The following is a 19992-nucleotide window of genomic DNA, read 5'->3' as shown; positions in this document are numbered from 1 at the left end:
AAAAGGGATATTTCCTTCCGTTGCACATGATTTGAAAAAGGCCCTCCCTATATTCGCAAGGAGACAAGATATTTTGGCATATTTTTCCACACTCAATTACATGCAATATTTCTACCCTCTATTTGTGCTGGGTCGATTTTTCCCAAGGGATTTGAGGCCAACATTGTCACTTCATTGTTGGAAAAAATAAGGTTTAAATATTATATTCATAGAAAATCAATACATTTACACAAATAAATATAAAATTTATTGCATAAAAAACACAAATAAAGTGAAAGTTAGGATTAGGAAAACCATAATAAGGTCGAACGTTTATGGATGGATGTGTGCTTCATAGACGTTAAGTCTCAGGCCTTTGAAATCTCAGGACCAGCTATGTTCCTCATTAATTCAATAAATTATGGGCAAAAGACAACTCTATAGTTAGTCCCACCTGGGCATGAAAAGAAGGCGGTTTCGTCATCGTGAGGGTAAGAATAAGCATCAGGGCACCGAGCCTTAAAAAACCTGGAGTAGCTGGTAGGGCCGCTACATCTGCCAAAATCATAAGCATTGTTGAAGAGGCAGGCGTTTTTGCACGCACCGGGTACCCTCAACTCAAAAGGGCAGTCCCTACTTATATCAGCCACACATCGAATCCCCTTAGCGCACCCACCACCCGTGGGACTAAACTCCATAGGAAGCCCATCAACCAGAGAAATATCCAAATAATCTATGTTCAAAGTTGGATGATATTCAGCCATGGTGCATGGGGGTTGACCAGAATCTTGGCATTTGAGGAGACCTCCACAATCACATGTTAAGCATTTTCCCCGTCCAGCTTCATCGAAGCTGCACCCGGTCCGTCCCCAAATACGGGCAGGGAAAGTGCCCATGTTCACGTCAAAGGACCAAGTTGCTAAAATATGAATATGGTTTGAATACTTTGGGTTAAGTTTTATTCTTCTCCATAAGGAGTTATATATAGGAGTTTACATTAAGATTTTACAAGGAATTAGATACAATAAAGAATTAGGAAAGTATCTCCTAATTGTACAATGATTTATCACTTATATACAAATAGGAAAGTAAATCCCTTAATTAATCAAGGAAGTAAATCTCCTTGATTAATTAGAAGACTCACGTCAACACTCCTCCTCAAGTTGGTGCATATATGTCACCAATGCCCAAATTGGTAAGTAAGTCATGAAATACTCTTCCGCAAACAGCTTTGGTTAAAATATCTGCTAGTTGATCTTTTGATTTTACAAATGGTAGGCGGATGAACTTTTTCTCAATTTTTTTTTTTTGATAAAATGTCTATCAACCTCAACATGTTTGGTTCGATCATGTTGAACTAGATTGTGGGCAATATCGATAGCTGACTTGTTGTCACAATGCAACTCCATTGGCTTTTCTGGCTTGAAGCCCAATTTTGTCAAGAATCTTTTGATCCACAATAATTCACAAACTTCGTGAACCATTCCTCGATACTCTGCTTCTGCACTGGACCGAGAAACCACATTTTGTTTTTACTCCGCCAAGTGACTAGGTTACCTCTCACAAATGTAAAGTAACTAGAAGTAGAGCGTCTATCTGTAATGGAACCAGCCCAATCAGCATATGTATATCCAACAACTTCAAGATCTCCATTTTTTGAGAACATTAATCCTTTCCTAGGGGCTGACTTTAAGTATCTTAATATCCGATCAACTGCATTCCTATGAGAAACACTGTTTCTTATTGGTTGGTTCTTGGTCCATGTCTTCACACAACTTGTGATTCATCTCAATGGGTGTGTCAGTAGGCTTCGATCCAAGCATTCTTGTTTCAGTGAGTAGATCCATTACATACTTTCTTTGAGACAGAAATATACCAGTTTTTGACATTGCTACTTTGATTATGAAAAAGTACTTCAGATCACCTAAATCCTTCATCTCAAATTCCTAAGACAAATAATTTTGCAACTTCAGTTGCTCTTCTGCGTCGTTTCCAATTATGATTATGTCATCTACATAAACAATCAATGCAGTAAGTTTTCCTTTATCACACTTCAAGAACAGGGTGTGATCTAAATTACTCTGTGTATATCCAAAATTCTTCATAGATTTAGTAAATATGTCAAACCATGCCCTAGGAGATTGCTTTAACCCATATAATGACTTTCTAAGTTTGCAAACTTGATTTTTCTTGTCATGAGCTGAATTACATCCTGAGGGTAAGTCCATATATACTTCTTCTTCCAAGTCTCCATGTAAGAAAGCATTTTTGATATCAAACTGATGTAGTGGCCAATCGAGATTTGCTGCTAGAGACAATAGGACTCTAATAGTGTTAATCTTAGCTACTGGGCAAAGGTCTCCTCGTAGTCTATCCCATATCTTTGTGTGTACCATTCGCAACCAATCCAACTTTATATCTTTCAACGGATACATCTGCTTTGAGTTTCACAGTATAAATCCACCTGCATCCTACTATCTTCTTTCCATGAGGTAGGGGCATGAGTTCCTATGTTACATTCTTTTGGAGAGCTCGCATTTCTTCATTCATAGCTTCTTTCCATTTTGGGACTTTTAGTGCTTCAGTTACACTGTTGGGGACATATATGTCAGCCAACTACTTCACTTAGTGCACACAAGACTCTGATAATCTGCTGTGAGATATATAATTATTGATTGGGTATTTCCCTTTGGCTTTAAGATTTGCTTCATATTGCACTCGAGGTTTACCACGGTTCTTCCTTTCTGGAAGCTGATGTAGGCTATGTGCCTTCTAAAATCAAATCATCATGAGATATTTCATTAATGTTATCAGTTTCAGGAAAAGATGTTAAATGAATGACTTCCTCAGCAGGTGATTGGTGCGGTACTGGAGCTGAAGCGTGCAAAATCTCATAAAACGATTCAATTTCCTCCTCCTGATTCTAACCTCGTGGAGACAACAGATAGTTTTCTTATGGCGACTGGTCATTTTGAAGCAGGTTCTCTGTAGTTGAAGAACTAAGGGGGGCGACTGGTTGCTTTTCACGCTCTTGGTCAATTTGATGCAGAGTGACGTCCCGGGGAAAAAATCGAGAATTGGAGCAGTGGTGGATTCTCCATTCTCCTTCTAGGCTGTTGAAAAGTATAAGTCATGTTCTCGAAACACAACATCTATGGAGGTAAAGACCTTCTGACTAGGAGGATGATAACACCTGTATCCTTTCTGATGAGGTGCATAGCCAATGAAAGCACACTTTTCGACTCGAGATCCAATTTGCTTCATTAGTGATCATGTAAGTGGACAAATACAACACAGCCAAAAATTCAGGATTCCAGGTTTGGGGTAGGAGGTGTTTGGATATGGTGGTGAAGTGTTTGAAGTGGTGTTTGGAAATTTAGGATACTAGAGGGAATCCGATTGATAAAGTGTGCTGCAGAGACGACGGCTTCGCCCTAATAGAATCGTGGCATATTGGCACCAAAGAGAGAGGCACGAGCGACTTCTAATAAGTGTCTGTTTTTTTTCTTTTAGCCACCCCATTCTGTTGGGGAGTGTAAGGGCATGAGCGTTGATGTATGATGCCATGATCTTGTAAGAACTGGTTAAGATCATGATTGAAATTCTCGGACATTGTCGAGCGAAGAACTGAATTCGGCATGGAGTCTCAACATTTGATAAAACTGTTGAAACCTTGAATGACTTTCCCTTTAGTTTTGAGAAGGGAAACCCAAGTCATGCGTGTGCAATCATCTATAAACATGACAAACCATCACGCCCTTGCCGGAGTGGCAATTTGAGCAGGTCCCCAAACATCATAATGAACAAGAGAAAACGGAACCAAACTCTTATTTGAACGTAATGGGAACAGGACACGATGGCTTTTAGCCAATTCACACATATCACACTGGAAGCTGGAAACATCAAGATTGGAAAATAATGATGGAAACAACTTCTTAAGATAACCGAACGAGGCATGCCCAAGATGTTTATGCCATAACCAAATTTTGTCTCTCTCCCCCTCAGAACGAGTTCCACTGGTTGTGAAAGCTTGACCAACCTTGATCTCATTATCCGGTGCCCAATCCAAGTAGTAGAGTTTGCCCCGCCGAGTACCACAACCAATCGTCTTTCTTGTGAGGATGTCCTGAAAAACACAATGATTCGGCCAAAATGTTACAGTACATCCCAAAGTAGTAGTAAGTTAGGCAACATATAACAAGTTATGATTCAAAGATGGAACAAGTAATACAGAATCCAGATGTAGAGAAGTAGATAGAGATAGAGAGCCCTCCCCAACCACAAGGGCGGGGGTACCATTAGCATTAGACACCACCGACGGAGTGGATGATTTGCGGCTAATAAGTTGGCCAGGATCAAATGTCATGTGATCCGTAGCACCCGAGTCGATAATCCATGTTGAGTTTTGAAAGGACTTATGAAAAGTAGAACCTTTGGTGGTGGCGATAGAAGCATGAGTCTGGATAGCCGGGTCAGCAGGATTGACCGCATGCTTCTATGAGTCTGCAATAAGGGGGAGAATCGTAGGGGTTCCTGATATCGCAGCAGAAGTAAGATGTGATATGAGGAGGTGAGGAATTGTGTTTGGAGGAATTTGATTTGAGGAATTGGATGTATGAATTTGATGTAGGAATTGGATTTGAGAGGTATGTGTATAAGATTTGAGGGTATGTGTTTAGGGATTTGGATAAGAGGATTTGAGGACTTTAAATTTGAGGGATTTGGATTTGGGGAAAATGTGAGGAATTTGATTTAGGGTTTTGGATTTGAATATGAGAAATTTGAGATAAGGGTTTAGAGACAACCTAGGATTGATTGCTCTGATACCATGCTAAAATATGAATATGGTCTGAATACTTTGGGTCAAGTTTTATTCGTCTCCATAAGGAGATATATATAGGAGTTTATATTAGGGTTTTACAAGAAATTAGATACAGTAGAGAATTAGGAAAGTATCTCCTAATTGTACAATGATTTATCACTTATATACAAATAGGAAAGTAAATCCCTTAATTAATCAATGAAGTAAATCTCCTTGATTAATTAGGAGACTCACGTACGTCAACACAAGTTTGGCCTGGTAGAAGCTGCTTCCCTCCGCCGGGAAGGGAGGCTGCGTAGACAGTGAAGAGGCATTGGTTTCGGACGTTGAAATGTGTTCCATGAATAGTTGCAAAGAAGAGAGTGATGATGATCAATATCAATAGGATGGAGAAAATGGATGAAAGGTTTTTTCTGATAAGCAGGAGGCTCATTTTGGAATTGAATTGTAAAGACGCTATATTCATGGGGTTAATTGTATAGAGCAAAGAAGAACTGTATCACAAAATTAATTGGCATCCCTTTCGTAGGTCATTTTCTTTGTTTTCTAGTCTATGTCCGCTACTGCACATGGAAAGGAAAGGGAAATTTCTTCTTCACTTTCCCTTTTTTCCACAAGGAAGGAAAAAAAGCAAGTAAATTAAGTCAATGATGTGTAATTTTATTCTACGAAATTAAATCAATGAGATACATTTAGCTACATTTTTATCCAATAAGACATCAAGTATGAATTAATGTGTCTCTTTTGGCTCTATTATATCAGACAAAAAATACAAAATATAATGTGTCTACAAAGAAAAAGGAAATATATATTGGATTTGCCTGAGTCTAAAACATCGGTTAATATATATTGGATTTAAGAGATCAACTTCCTACTAAGTAAGCATTGATATTTTGTCGGTAGACACAGCTTTCACAAAGGCTGGTCCAATTATTTTAGTAGCAGGCTGCCAAAATACATGGAAGACTCATGGGTGGGATCTGTGGCCAGTCCACGCTGAAGAAAAAGTCCTACGCTTTCTGTCCACAGCTTCTCAAGGAGACAGGATATTTTGGCATATACATTATTATTTTCCACCCTTAATTAATTGTCATTATATTCAACAATATCTACCCTATATTGCTATGACCAAGTTTTTCCTTTTGACCAATCAACAAGAATAGCGTACGGCACTTCAAAAGATATAGGTAGTCCATAACTCTTAAAGAAAATCGAATTTGACTTGCTTCCTCCCCCTCTCTTAGCCTCAGGCAACTTTTGGACTCAGAATATTAGGGGCCTTAAAAATCCTTACTTTTTACTAAGATGTATTTAGTTTCATACATCGTTCTCAAATAGGATTATTATTATCGATACTTATGCGATATAAAGACTGAATTTTTTTTATTATCAATATAATGGAATACTATCGATGATGTCAATATTAACAATTTATCGAGATGATCATTGATCTATTAATTAGCTTTTCTTCTGATTCTAAAAAATCGAAGACTATAGTTTCATCATTAACAGAACCACTATTTTTTTGCGGTTTGGGTCCGCAGAACAATTCTACAATAGATCGATAGAGTCATATACATAATTTATGCTCATATTTGTTTTTGGCTTAATGCGCAACAATAAACATACAAATTTGTCAAGACTCCAAAGAAAAAACGTATGGACTTGGGTTTATCCAATTTGCTATAGAAATCTCAAAGACCATAAGAGAATTTCTAAGAATCAGACTTGCGCCTGATTTTATTATTATTATTATTATTATTATTATTATTAGTATTACAATTAATGGAATATTATAGTCAAAGTTTGCAATACTTTGCTGCCCAAACGGTGAAGGGACAATTGCGTTCCAAAAGAGATAGAACCAAAACACTCTAAAATCTGAAAAATAAATCAAAGAAAATAAGGGCTCATTTGATGATCATTTCAATTTTAATTTTTAGTTTTTATATTGGGTGGTAGAGTACAAAGGAAACTGAGAGGACCAATCTCAGGGCTAACACAACCTAATTGGTTGAGGAAACCCCAGCGACCAAGCACTCCCACCCCCAAAAGCGGAGACCGAAGTGAGAATGGGAGTAAGGATGAGATTGAGAGAGAGAATGAGAGGATGAGATTGAGAAAGAGAATGAGAGGGGAGGATGGGAGGAGTATAACAAAAGTGAAAACAATTCCAAATAGATTTTCAGTTTCTATTTTTTATTTTCACTTTTGTTACTCCTCCCTTCCATCCTCCCCTCTCATCTTCCCTCTCAATCCCATTTTCACTCTCATTCTCACTTCCATTCTCCCTTTTATCCCTTCACTACTCTAGCACAAAAAATAAAAACTAAAAACTAAAATTGAAATAGTTATCAAACGGGCCCTAAGAGAAGCTTCCCTAGAGATCTCAAACTGCATCTGACAACCTGTATTGCTTTCGATTTATAGGTCTCTTTTTCATATGTGAATACTTTTACTAGGAATGACCACTGATGATATACTTCTTGTGATAGAAGAGCTATAACCCATTGAGCTTCAACAGTAGTTTCGAATTTAGGAAACCAAATTTTCACATCCATTAGGTAATATATGAAGCAAAATCGCCCAGCATTAAGAAAAATAAAGCAAGAATGATGATCGTAAGAGTTTCACTTTATTTTTCAATCATTTTTCATCGAATAGATCGAAATTAAAGATGGTGCTACTCAATAGAAAATGAAAAACTGAGTCTTTCATTTCTTTATGATGTCTGAACCGAGTGAGAGAGTACAGGTACTTTGTTTTACATAATGCACACCATTACATGTGCTGATGACAAAGCCCTCATACTAATTTTATTGCATCACAGACTTATTCATAGATATTATAAACTAGAAGACGTATCTGCTTCTTCATGGGCAGAACACAACCCTATAGTTGGTCCCGCCAGGGCATGTAAATGTGCTTGTTTGGTCATCCTTAGGGTAGCTGTAAGCATCCGGGCACCGACTCTTGAAAAACCTAGAGAAATCTGTAGGTTGACAGCTCCCAGAATTGCAGCAATATTGATCAGTCTTGAACACAGTGCAAGGGTTGTTGCAGCCTCCTGGAGCCCTCAGTTGGCTAGGACACTGCCCATTAATATCAGCCGTACATTTGATACCCCTACTGCACCCATTAGACGTGGGACTAAAGTCCATGGGAACATTAAAGCCATCAACAAGGGAAATGTCAAAGAAATCCAAGTTGTTAAATTGGTTAAGGGCATATTCAGCTAGGGTGTTTGGGGGTTGGCCATAGGCTTGGCATTGGAGGACACCCCCACAATCACCTGTTTGACATCTCCCACGTCCGGCTCCATCAAAGCTGCATCCGGTCCGGGCCCAAATGCGAGCCCCTTTGGTTCCGGCAGCCACGTCTAGGCCCCAACTTTCGCCTCTATTAAGTTGGCGTCCGCCGCCTGGCGTGGCGGCTGCCCAGACAGGGAAGGGGCAATTGTTTCGGATATCAAAACGAGCTGCACTGGTTGATGCAAAGAGGAGAGTGACACATAGGATGCACAAGACTAGGAGGTTTCTGAGGATACTCATTTTGGAGGTGGTGTTTTTTTCAATAACTGTGAGAAGGTGTCTTAAGGTTATATAGAGCGGGTAATGGGCAAGGGGCAGTGTATGACGTACATAATTTTGAAAAATGACGTCCCATTCTTAGCTCATTGTTCCATCCCATGCACACCTGGAAATAGGGCCAATATTTATTCACTGCCCCTTCCCCCCAACCACCATAAGGAGAAAAAGTTATGAGAGACTTTTTCCACGAAATGGTAGAACTTTTGCGTCACTTATCACTTCAGAACTAGGTAATGTCGCACATATAATTTTATACAAATTAAGTCAATTAGATGTGAATCGTGATTAAGCAAAAATTGTGTGGCGGGAAACAGTTAAAACATGTGTATTGATGTGACATTAATTAGGTTTTAGTCTTCTTTCTTAAATTTGAATCCCTGCTTCATTATAATAGCTGTGAGAAGGTGTCTTAATGTGACATGCTGTGGTTTACTTCAGCTTGTGTGCAAGTTGGTCAAGTGGGTACCGATCAGAACTGTAGTCATTAGTCAGCCAGCCAGCATTTAGAATCCAATCACCCCCTTAATTAGTTTGGCGAGCTTAGTTTTAGAGTTGGAGTATGCTTGGGCTAACTATATATTTAAGGCATAAGCCAGTTGTTAATTAATTGACTAAGGAGCAAAGAAAATTCTCATATGAGACAGGATATTCCAGCATATTGTTTTGTTCCACCCCGTGCCCTTATGATCTCATACAAATCTACCATCGTATCATTGTTGCTGTTTGTGCAAATTATCTCAGGGGAGAACATTCGCTTCTAGACCACACCCGGAGGTGTTGGCCAAAGGCCCTCCGATGCCTAAGTTAGTTTGATTGAATCTAAGTGAAACAATAGCTAAAAAATGGTACGTAGATTTCTCTAGGGTGAGAACCGGGAGGCCGGAGTTTAGAGTTAGGTGAGAGTTAACTTATGAATGAAGCCATTTACTTATAGGAGCCTCGGAGGCTAGGGTTTCGTAGAGAATAAAACTCTCATTATGAAGGAGTTTATTCTTTCGACAAATTGTAGAGATTTTGTCCATTAGGGATTTGATTGGGATCAATCTCCTAATTTGATAATGATTATATCTCCTTATTATTATAATATATAAATTAATGGCATTATCTTATTAAATAAAGATAATATTTCATAATTAAGATATTATTCCAATTAATTAATTGGTCAAATAAATTGATTCAATTAATAAATTTAAGGGATATTCTTCTTTTTCACGTAGCATGCCATAATTGGAGACGAAAATATTTGCCTCCACAGTTGCTAGTTGCTATAGGTCCATGACCAAGTTAGTCTTACTCAAAACTAATAGCATACATCTTCGTTTTGGTCTTCAAGCACAAATTTAATGAAATGGGCAGACGTGCCTACCCTTTTCTTTTTGGTCTATCTATGGAATTTCATCAAACACACTTTCTCATTAATTCTTGTAGAAGCAAAACTATATTAAAGCGCAAGACATTTTTCACTGTGACAGATTTACTATTTCATCTATATTATAACATGTATTTTTTTTTACTATCCTATTATAATTCACCATTTCAAATATCTATTTACTTCACATTTTTGTTTTCTTTTTACAATAATTTCCCGACACGTCAATTTCCCTATTTTTTAGTGGTTGTTCCAGCTTATTAAATTTTGGAGCAAAAACAGAAAACCACATCCTCACCATGTGCCGGTCAATGTTGGCATATTCCAAATCTTAAAACACAATATGCTCATCATGACTTTAGAAAGACAAACAATTCCTACTTGCTAAACAGATGTTAAAATTTCATAGGCTCCTCATGGATTGAATTCTAACTACAAACAAATTTTCCAGATAAGTAGTTGAATCAGTCAACGAGTTGATGATAATGTTGAAAAAATATATCGCTAGCAAACTTTCCACTTTTCTAAATTAATTAACAACCACCCAAATAAATAATTGGTAATTGGCTTTATGTCCCGTGTTTCAATATGAATTTCAATTTACAGGCTTCAATACTTTGAAGAACACGCCCATATACTTTGAATCTCAATTGGCTTTAGTTAACTCTTTTTATCCACGCCCAAAAGTTACACTGCTCTTCAATTACAGGCTTCCTCCATTTGTTCAAGTGAAAGATATGTAATATCTATGCTGCTTTTTTTTCTTCTTTTTTTTGGTACTCTATATTGTTTGATTATTTTTTAGGGAGTTTCACTAAAACACCCAAAATAGAAATTATAAAAAACCCAACACCCAAAACACTTTATAAACACACCCAAAACCCATCATTACACACACTCAAAACCCATTTATAAACACACCCAAAAAATTACAATTGTTGATTTTGGGTGTGTTTCTATGTTTAAATAGTGTTTGGGTTTTTTTATAAATACATGTCTAGGATTGGGTTTATTTATAAATTTGTATATTTTTTATACTTATCTGTAAATTACATATCTAATAATGTACCTATAAAAAATATAAATATAAATATTTATTTAAATAAAATATAGGTATATTATTTGTGATTTTTTTAAAGCAGCTTTTAAAAGCTGGGTTATCCTTGCTTTAAAAAAACAGCGATCATTGACCACAATTTAAAAAAAGAAGCTGATTCTCGATGTTTACCACCATATAGTTTGGAAATTTTTTATTAAAGCAGCTTTTAAAAGCTGGGTTATCCATACAGGGATATCACTAGTTAGTTTTTTAAAAACTATTTGAATAACTGACCAGTGATAACCCAGCTTTTAAAAGCTACTTTTAAAAAAATTAGTTTTCAATAATAAATTCGATTTTCTTCTATGTTTTTGTTTTTTCTCCCCTTTTTAGTGTAGCAGTCAACGTCTACCCATTTGGTCGAGACTGGTAATGAAACCCATATGATTGTCTAAAAGGAAAAATGAGGGGTTAAAAAGAAGATGAACTTTTACTATAAAGGAAATAAAAACTAGATTCACAAGCGAATGCATGTGGAGAGGGACCAAGAATATTGCATTATTAACTAGGCGTCACGCATGGCATGCTTTGCGTGTGGGAAAAAAGTTGCTTTTCTAAAATATGAATGTTGACGTTCAAAAATGGTTCGGCACTTTTGAGACCAACTTAGTGATGAGGTGTGATGGATGATGGGTGAAGGTGAGGACCTTCACCAAGTGTGTGAGGATTTGAGCAAGCGATAAACATACAGAAGACAAGATATCGTGGTTCACCCTTAATGAATGATACGTCCACGAAGTATATTCTCATTATTATAATATTGTGTATTTACATTTGTACATAGGGTTGGACCCAAATTTAAATGTAAGAAAAGGGAAGGTCATGACTAAAGACCAAGCCCAGCCCAATGATCCTTTTCTAAGGGGAGAGTGGTCTCCTTTTATAGGTGAGGGGGAGCTTTCACTTCTTGTAATATTCCAATGTAGGACTCTTTGCTTTGCCTAGAATTGCTTCTAGTTGCTTGGTCAAATATGGTATAAACAGAAGTCCCCCAAGTTCTCAAGCAAGAAGGTACTCCTTGGTTGAGGACTTGCAATTTTCAGTGCATTGACCGAGCAACACCTTAGTCTTCTTCCAAGTAGTGTAGTGTCAATGGTGCCGAATGATGACGGGGTGCCGAAGGCATCTCTCATATCAAATGACGGGTGCCGTAGGCAGCGCTCGTTGGATGATGACAGGTGCCGAAGGCATCACTCTTGTCAAATGATGACGGGTGCGAAGGCGTCGCTCGTCGAATGATGACACGGTGCGAAGGCATCTCTCGTGTCAAATGATGACGGGTGCGAAGGATTGCTCTCGTCGGATGATGACGGAGTGCGAAGGCATCTCCTTGTCATGTGAGCAGGTGCGAAGGCATCTCTCTTGTCATATGATGACGAGTGCCGAAAGCATCTCTGTCATATGATGACGAGTGCGAAGCAACTCTTTTGTCATGCAATGACGGGTGCCTTCGGCACCCGCTCTCATATGATGACAGGGTGCAAAGGCAACTCCTTGTCATGTGAAGACGAGTGCGAAGGCAACTCTCTTGTCTAATGATGACAGAGTGCGAAGGCATCTCTCTTGTCACATGATGACAGGTGCCAAAGGCATCTCTCATATGATGACAGTGCGAAGGCAACTCTCTTGTCATGCGATGACGGGTGCGAAGGCATCGCTCTCGTCTAATGATGACGGGTGGCGAAGGCAACTCTCTTGTCACATGATGACAGGTGCGAAGGCATCTCTCTTGTCACATGATGACGAGTGCGAAGGCATCTCTGTCGTATGATGACGAGTGCGAAGGCAACTCTCTTGTCATGTGATGACGGTGCTGAAGACATCGCTCTCGTCTAATGATGACAGGTGCGAAGGCATCTCTCTCGCCGAATGATGGCGGAGTGTCGAAGGCATCGCTCGCGCCTAATCACTTGGAGTTGCGAGAAGACTTCTCTGCCTCTGCCGCTTGGTATTTTGGGTGGCTATTCAACGGCAGCACTCGAATTACCTTTCGGTATAAATTGAGTAAGCCACTATCCATATAGATCGCATGCACCTCTTAGTGTGATGGAGTAAGTGGGTGCCGTTCGGTATCCCATGAATAAGCAGCCAGCAAGCATGTTCTCTGATTTCTGAACTTTCTGAAATTGATGGTGAATTGGCAGCAAACATGGTTACTCACTGTCCACTGTCTTACCGTTCGGCAAGCAAATAGGCAGATTTGGTGGGACTTTGTAAGAGGCAAATCCCATGTGAGTTTGGTAAGGCCTACCGTATGGTAGCCGTGTAAGACCTTGGCTTGGTGAGGCTTTTGCTCATAATGGCTGATGGCCATGAATAACATTCTTTTGCAGATTGTGCACGTGGCCTAGCCTTGGATTACTTGATCCCAATGGTGGTCCACTCCTTCCAATATTAAAATGTAGCAAATGCTGAATATGCCATTTATTTCATGGATGTGGATCACGTGGTTCCCTTGGCTGAGATGGTAGCTCCCGCTATCTTGACTTGGACAACTTGCATATCTTGAGCAATTGATTGATATGGTGTGCCGAACGGTAGCTCTTGGTCTTTGAGCTTTTGTATGGCAGCTGGGTGCCGTTAGAGATTTTTGGCTTGTATTGTTGCTCGGCGGGGCTACTTTGACCCTTCCTCACGAAGGTAGACATGGATGTTTCACCGATGGCATGTTGTCCATAATACCTTCCGAGCCGAATCAATATTAATAGCTTTGCCGAACGGTAAGGCATCCCCAACAAGCTTTGGGTGTCTTGAGAGGTTGTGGCAGATTTGGGTCTGCGATTTGCCATTTGGACAGACCACATATTCGAGAGCTTCTGACCAGCATGGTGGTGCAACGGAGCTTCATGGTTGCTTTGAGCATAGGTCTTGGTGCCGAACGGTAATGTCGTTTGGAACATTTGGATGGCTTGAAAGATTTTGGTAGAGAATAAAGCCAGTGCCGAATGGTAATTTGATTTGCTAGCTACGAACATGGGCTTTCATCCTTGGCTTGGGTCTTTGGGTGCCGTTTGGTTCCCTTTGAAAGATTTCCCAAATTTTGAGAGGTATGCCAGTGGCATTCCAAAGTGATGAGTGTAGGATGAAAAAAGGTACGGTAGCAGTCTGAATCTTTCAAACGACAGATAAAAGGGTAAGTCCCCCTTGTGGGTCGGTGGGGAATAGCTACCGAACGGTAGTCATACAGTTTTGCCTTTGTTCCCTTTTATTTGCCGATAATTCACATTCCAGTTGGCTTTGGATTTGAGTCTTCTGTAAGAATTTTACAGAGTGGATATCTTCAGCATATTGAATTCCATTTTCTGGTTCCGTAAGTCCCAGCTTTCGGCAAGTGGTGAGCTCGAGAGGTTTTGGCGAAGTGAGCTAGCTCAACCATGTCCTACCGAACGGTAGGTGCATGGGTGTCCATAGAAAATTCTTGAATTTCTTGATTGGGTGTGTTGCACGGTGACCCGCATCTGTCGTTTCAATATTGCCTTACCGATCGGAAAGGGCCATGCCAACGAGGTTCTGACAAGGGAAGCTGAAAATGGATGAGTTCCTACGGAGTCTCAAGGCTTCGGCACTTTGACTTTGGAAGGAGCAATCTCGTGAGTCTGCTGCCTTTCCAGCAATGCTTGCCGTTCGGTGAGGCAAGGATATTTCGATTGTGAGTCCCCATTGAAGATTCGGCAAGATCTCCCTAGGAAGAAGGTTGTGGCACCAGCACAGCTTCGTGAGTGCTCTTGCTTTGGTAATTCAGCTCCGTGCGACCATGGCGTCGGCAAGGTGACTGGATCTGGTTTCTTTCTTGCGCCTCCTCCGTGTCCTCTGCACAGCCCTTGCCGTTCGGCAAGGGTGTTTTGGTGAAATTTTTTTAGGCGGAGATGGCGTAGTTGGCTTGTCGATCGAGAGGTGCCGATGGGCATGTCATTGGGGTGCTGAAGCGTAATATTTTTTTTTTTTTTTTATGGGGATGAACCCATTCTTTTTGGTGTCTATATCAATTTGGTGGTTGGATACGGTGCTGATGGCCACTTTGTAGTTTTTCGTCCCGTGTTTTGAACTTGCCATACTGTTCTGAGTGGCTTCCATCAGATGATGGTTGAACATTTGAGATGGGTGAGTGCCGTTCGGCATGTCCATTCAGATGGCTCCACCCTTTCCTATAACAAATAGGACAAAAAATAGTATTAAAATGGGAACAAATGGAGGCTACGCCACCGATTGAGCCGTTTGAATAATATATGCATGCATTGGATTGCATGCTTTACAAATATATTAAAATATAAGATAAGAAGATGTGCTTTATCTCTTGGAAAATAATGCACGTGGCTTTTCTTGACCCCAAGAATAATAAGTTCCTTCAATATTAAATAATTTGTAAACATAATGAATGTGCCACTTATTTGATGGAGGTTTCGGCAAGTGCAGTGTCTTCGGCATCCTGGTGCCTTGGTGACTCATGGTTGCCTTGGTCATGCAAAGCCATGCAAAATGAGAGCCAGTGTCTGATTGGCTTCTCCTTGAAATGTCATCTTCTGCTAATGTTGCTTTAGCCATTCATGGTTACTCCAACATCAGATTGCCGTTCGGCAAGTTAGGAGATGCTGATTGCAGGGGTGCCGAAGGGCACTGCGAAGGTCACCGAAAAGGGGAGAATGACGAAGCTTTTGTGTCAATTCCACAGACGGCGCCAAACTATTGACGCTCAAAAATGGTTCGGCACTTTTGAGACCAACTTAGTGATGAGGTGTGATGGATGATGGGTGAAGGTGAGGACCTTCACCAAGTGTGTGAGGATTTGAGCAAGCGATAAACATACAGAAGACAAGATATACGTGGTTCACCCTTAATGAATGGGCTACATCCACGGAGAAGTATATTCTCATTATTATAATATTGTGTATTTACATTTGTACATGGGGTTGGACCCAAATTTAAATGTAAGAAAAGGGAAGGTCATGACTAAAGACCAAGCCCAGCCCAAGGATCCTTTTCTAAGGGGAGAGTGGTCTCCTTTTATAGGTGAGGGGGAGCTTTCACTTCTTGTAATATTCCAATGTGGGACTCTTTGCTTTGCCTAGAGTTACTTCTAGTTGCTTGGTCAAATATGGTATAAACAATGAAAAATAGAAATTGTTGCGATGCATGTTTTGAGCATATAAAATGATAAGATTGCACAGAATAAAGCACAAATTGATTGTCAAAGTTGGATCCAAGGAACATATATATATGGTTGATGGACCAAAAGGATATGGTAGAAATGATTGCTTCTCGAGAAAGCTACAAGAAGGAATTAAACTAGAAAAGATAGAGATCGATTTGAACCCCAGACCAACCCCAAATGTTGTGAAAATTTTATCCATGCATCCCATTTGTTTGAATGGAATAAGAGTGAAAGAACCTAAAATAGAGTTGTATGAGCCGAGGATGACTTGCCAGAATTTCAAGGCGCATGTCCTTTTTCTGGGAGGTTGTCCTCGATTCTCGTTTGCTCTTTTTTCTCTGATGTGAGATTTTGAAGGACGATGCAACGGCTGACGATAAATTCAACATGAGCTTTGATGAGATTGAAAGAGATAAAAGAAAAAGGTACCTCAAGAACTGAATTATTTCTGACAGCATATATTGATTAACAGTTTTTTATACGCATTTTAGTGTGTTGTATTTGTATAATTCAAAAAAATATATAATGCTCCAATCACGCAATTAAATCTGTAAATTCAAAGACAGGAGATGTGAAAATCAAACTCTTGTCGTGGCCACAATTTATTAAGGATTCGTATTAGTACACATCTTACAAACGCCACAACATAACTTGGAGAAACAATGTGATTCAAGGGCAGAACACAACCTTGTAATTAGTCCCACCAGGACAAGTAAAAGTGCTAGTTGGATCATCTTTAGGGTAACTAGAAGCATCCCTACACCGATCCTTAAAAAACTTGGATAAATTTGTAGGCCGACATCTCCCCGAATTGCAACAATACTTGTCAGTTTTGTACACAGTGCAAGGGTTGTGAAAGCCACCTGGAGCCTTCAACTCATTAGGGCACTGCGTTTTGATATCTTGAGCACATCTGATCCCCCTGGTGCACGCATTAGCCGTGGGACTAAATTCCATTGGAACATTGAACCCATCTACAAGTGAAATGTCGAAAAAGTCTTTGTTGCCAAATTGGTTTAGAGCATACTCGGCTAGGGTGTTTTGGGGTGAACCATAGGCTTGGCATTGGAGGTGTCCGCCGCAGTCGCCGGTTTGGCACCGGCCATGACCTGAGTTGTTGAAGGCACAATTGGTTCGGCCCCAAATTCGAGCCATTTTAGTTCCAGGCTTCACATTTAGCGTCCATGTTTCAGGCCTTATGTTATCATTATTAGGGTTCTCACGGAAAACATGTGATGACACTAAGAAACAGTACTTTGTTAATTTTCTACAATGTGCTTTCGAATCTAACAAATGGCATGCAATAAAGTTACATAAAAAGGAGTTCAATTATGGCAGGATTAAGAGCAAAGCCCATATACATGTAGCGGGAAGAACCCTCTGTAAGCAAACCTGTTGATGGTGTCCATAAATTTAATCTATAGATTTTAATTGGAATGACAAATATGAAAAAGGAAATATAGTGTATTCGTGACATGCTTATATGGTGTATCTAATACATGTACTCAAAATTATTAGGATTTAGATGTTGATAATAGCACATGCTGTATAATTTTGATGTATTTGCTACACCATATTATGCCACGTAATGCATAAAAAACACGAGTAATGCTACACTTATCACATTATTATCTCACATTTCTATACCACATGATGTGGCATGTCCATATCATATGTCATATCAATTAAATTAATGAAGTGTATTTTAATAAAGAAAATTAGAAAAACAGAAACTAGTATTTTACATGATGTTGTATGTACACATCAGCCGCCACATCATGTGGTATAAAAAATGTGGTAAGACTAGTATTATTCAAAAAATACACAATAAAATAAAAGAATAATACTAGTCTTACCACATTTTTTATACCACAATTTTATACCACATGATGTGGCGGCTGATGTGTACATACCACATCATGTAAAATACTAGTTTCTGTTTTTCTAATTTTATTTATTAAAATACACTTCATTCATTTAATTGATATGTCATATGATATGGACATGCCACATCATGTGGTATAGAAATGTGGGATACTAATGTGGTAAGTGTAGCATTACTCAAAATAAAAAGTTATAAATGAGGAAACATTATTCAATAGAATTCCATTGTTAAAAGAGAGACCAAAATCATCATTTTCCTAATATGAAAGAGAATATTGTTATTAGTAGTCTAAGATAATCGTTAATAAGGATTTGTAGCTCAAACGGTTAAGCGCAGTTATGCATATATTCTAGGTCAAGTGCTTGATTACCCCTTTCCTAATATTCCTTGTGTTAAAAAAAAATTGTAGTCGTCATGAACTTTCTTCATTAAAAAATAAATAAAGAAAATAGAGTTTAGGATGACTATTTTAGAGTGAAAAGAGAAAAAATTAAGATTAAATTACGCCCAACTGGAGTACACGTACAACCAGGGGCAGTCCTACCCTAAGGGCAGGGTAGGCAACCACCTACTCCATTTTTTGCCAAACTAAAAATTACCCAATACTCAATACAATCAAATTTTTTCTGCCTACTCAAACCTAATCCACCAGGGGCGGTCCTACCCTAATAACAGGGTAGGTAGCAGCTACTTCATTTTTGCCAAACTAAAAATTACCCAATACCCAATACAATTAAATTTCTTCTACCTACTCAAACCCAACCCACTAGGGGCGGTCCTACCCTAAGAGCAGGGTAGGCAGTTTGCTACTCCATTTTTTGCCAAACCAAAAATTACCCAGTACCCAATACAATCAAATTTCTTCTGTCTACTCAAACCCAACCCACTCAAAATTTTCCATTTAACAAAAAAAATAGCCTAGCACACTCAAACTTTCTTCTTTAACAAAAACAATAAAAAGCAATATAAGCATGTGAAAGATATTAAAGTTGTATGGAGATTTTTTTTTTATTACAAAAAAGGTGGCAGGAGTGTCACCTCTCGAGCAGCACGTGCTAAGGAAAGCTCTGCCCAAGAGGTTCGTTACACATGCGGAGGATCGAACCTGGGACCTCATTGAGGAGCCCAATCACATTCGCCCAACATGTGTGGCCTAGCCCGTTTAATTTTCCACTAGACCAAACCCACTTAGGTATGGAGATTTTTTTTTAACATTGACTAACATTGTGAATTTTGTTAGTGCTTCTACTAAGCACCGTAATGAGTTAAATTTAATTCGAAAAGCTGAACTCAAAGAGTTGTTCGATTATAGGGAACTTGAGACAAGTAGAAGACTTAATCAAGGTCGTAGTTTGAAACGAGCTGGAGCCACTTGTTGGGGATCTCACTTTGCCTCTATTACAAGTTTGATGAGTTTATTTAAAAAGACTAAAATACTTCTCCAGGGAATAAGTGATTATAGACCTAACCAATAATTTCGTGGCGATGCAGAGAGTAACTATATTGTTATGATGTCTTTTGAATTTGTGTTTTCATTGCTTTTGATGGATAAAATTATGGGATTGACCAACTTTCTTTGTCAAGTGTTTCAGACAAAAACTCAAGATATTGTAAGTACTTTAAACTTTGTTGAAAACACAAAATCACAGTTCTAAGATATAAGGGCACATGAGTGGGATGATTTATTCATAAGTGTGGTATCATTTTGTGAACAACATAGTATTGATGTTCCTGATATGAGTTCTCTTTATATGAGTCCCTACCATAGGAATGAGGAAACCCGTAGTATAGTTTGTAAATATCTCTTCCTTCCCTTCCAAATAATATTTTTCTTAGAAGTCAGCGAATAGTAAAAAGACTTGTATAAAATTATTGTTATATTGCTACTTTCCACGTACCCGGTTCCCCACGCAGCAAATGGGTACGTCCGAGGTCGATTGTATAGATCGACACAAAAAATAATTATTTTAACGAATCGTGCCGCCGAACAAACCTCACCCTAACCACATAAAGCCAGAAAATTAGTGGTCGTTTTTGTCAACAAAAAGATTTTATTATAGTTGAACATTACTATCCCATTGATGTATTTAATGATATGG

The 19992-nt window shown here is 38.9% G+C and overlaps 3 protein-coding genes across 3 annotated transcripts; all 3 read right to left on the bottom strand.

The window, feature by feature from the left end:
- Window positions 1–294: 294 nt before the first annotated feature.
- Window positions 295–5305, bottom strand: LOC103337529 (thaumatin-like protein). Its single transcript, XM_008240690.3, has 2 exons — window positions 5048–5305; window positions 295–898 (listed from the first exon to the last, which is right to left on the bottom strand). The coding sequence occupies exons 1-2, from the start codon at window positions 5265–5267 to the stop codon at window positions 399–401; spliced, it is 720 nt and encodes a 239-aa protein (XP_008238912.3). The 5' UTR covers window positions 5268–5305; the 3' UTR covers window positions 295–398.
- Window positions 5306–7494: 2189 nt separating this feature from the next.
- LOC103337524 (protein P21-like) lies at window positions 7495–8385 on the bottom strand. Its single transcript, XM_008240686.3, has one exon. The coding sequence runs from the start codon at window positions 8350–8352 to the stop codon at window positions 7675–7677; it is 678 nt and encodes a 225-aa protein (XP_008238908.2). The 5' UTR covers window positions 8353–8385; the 3' UTR covers window positions 7495–7674.
- An 8292-nt stretch (window positions 8386–16677) lies between these two features.
- On the bottom strand, window positions 16678–17485 carry LOC103337439 (protein P21). The gene is made up of 2 exons (XM_089041232.1): window positions 17401–17485; window positions 16678–17294 (listed from the first exon to the last, which is right to left on the bottom strand). Exons 1-2 carry the CDS (start codon window positions 17483–17485, stop codon window positions 16678–16680), a joined length of 702 nt encoding a protein of 233 aa, XP_088897358.1.
- Between the last annotated feature and the right edge of the window lie 2507 nt (window positions 17486–19992).

Source organism: Prunus mume, linkage group LG7 (genome assembly GCF_029339155.1).
Source record: "Prunus mume cultivar Tortuosa linkage group LG7, ASM2933915v1, whole genome shotgun sequence".
NCBI classification, from domain to species: domain Eukaryota; kingdom Viridiplantae; phylum Streptophyta; class Magnoliopsida; order Rosales; family Rosaceae; genus Prunus; species Prunus mume.
Note: the sequence above shows the minus strand (reverse complement) of the source record. Positions and strands in the feature narration are given on the sequence as shown.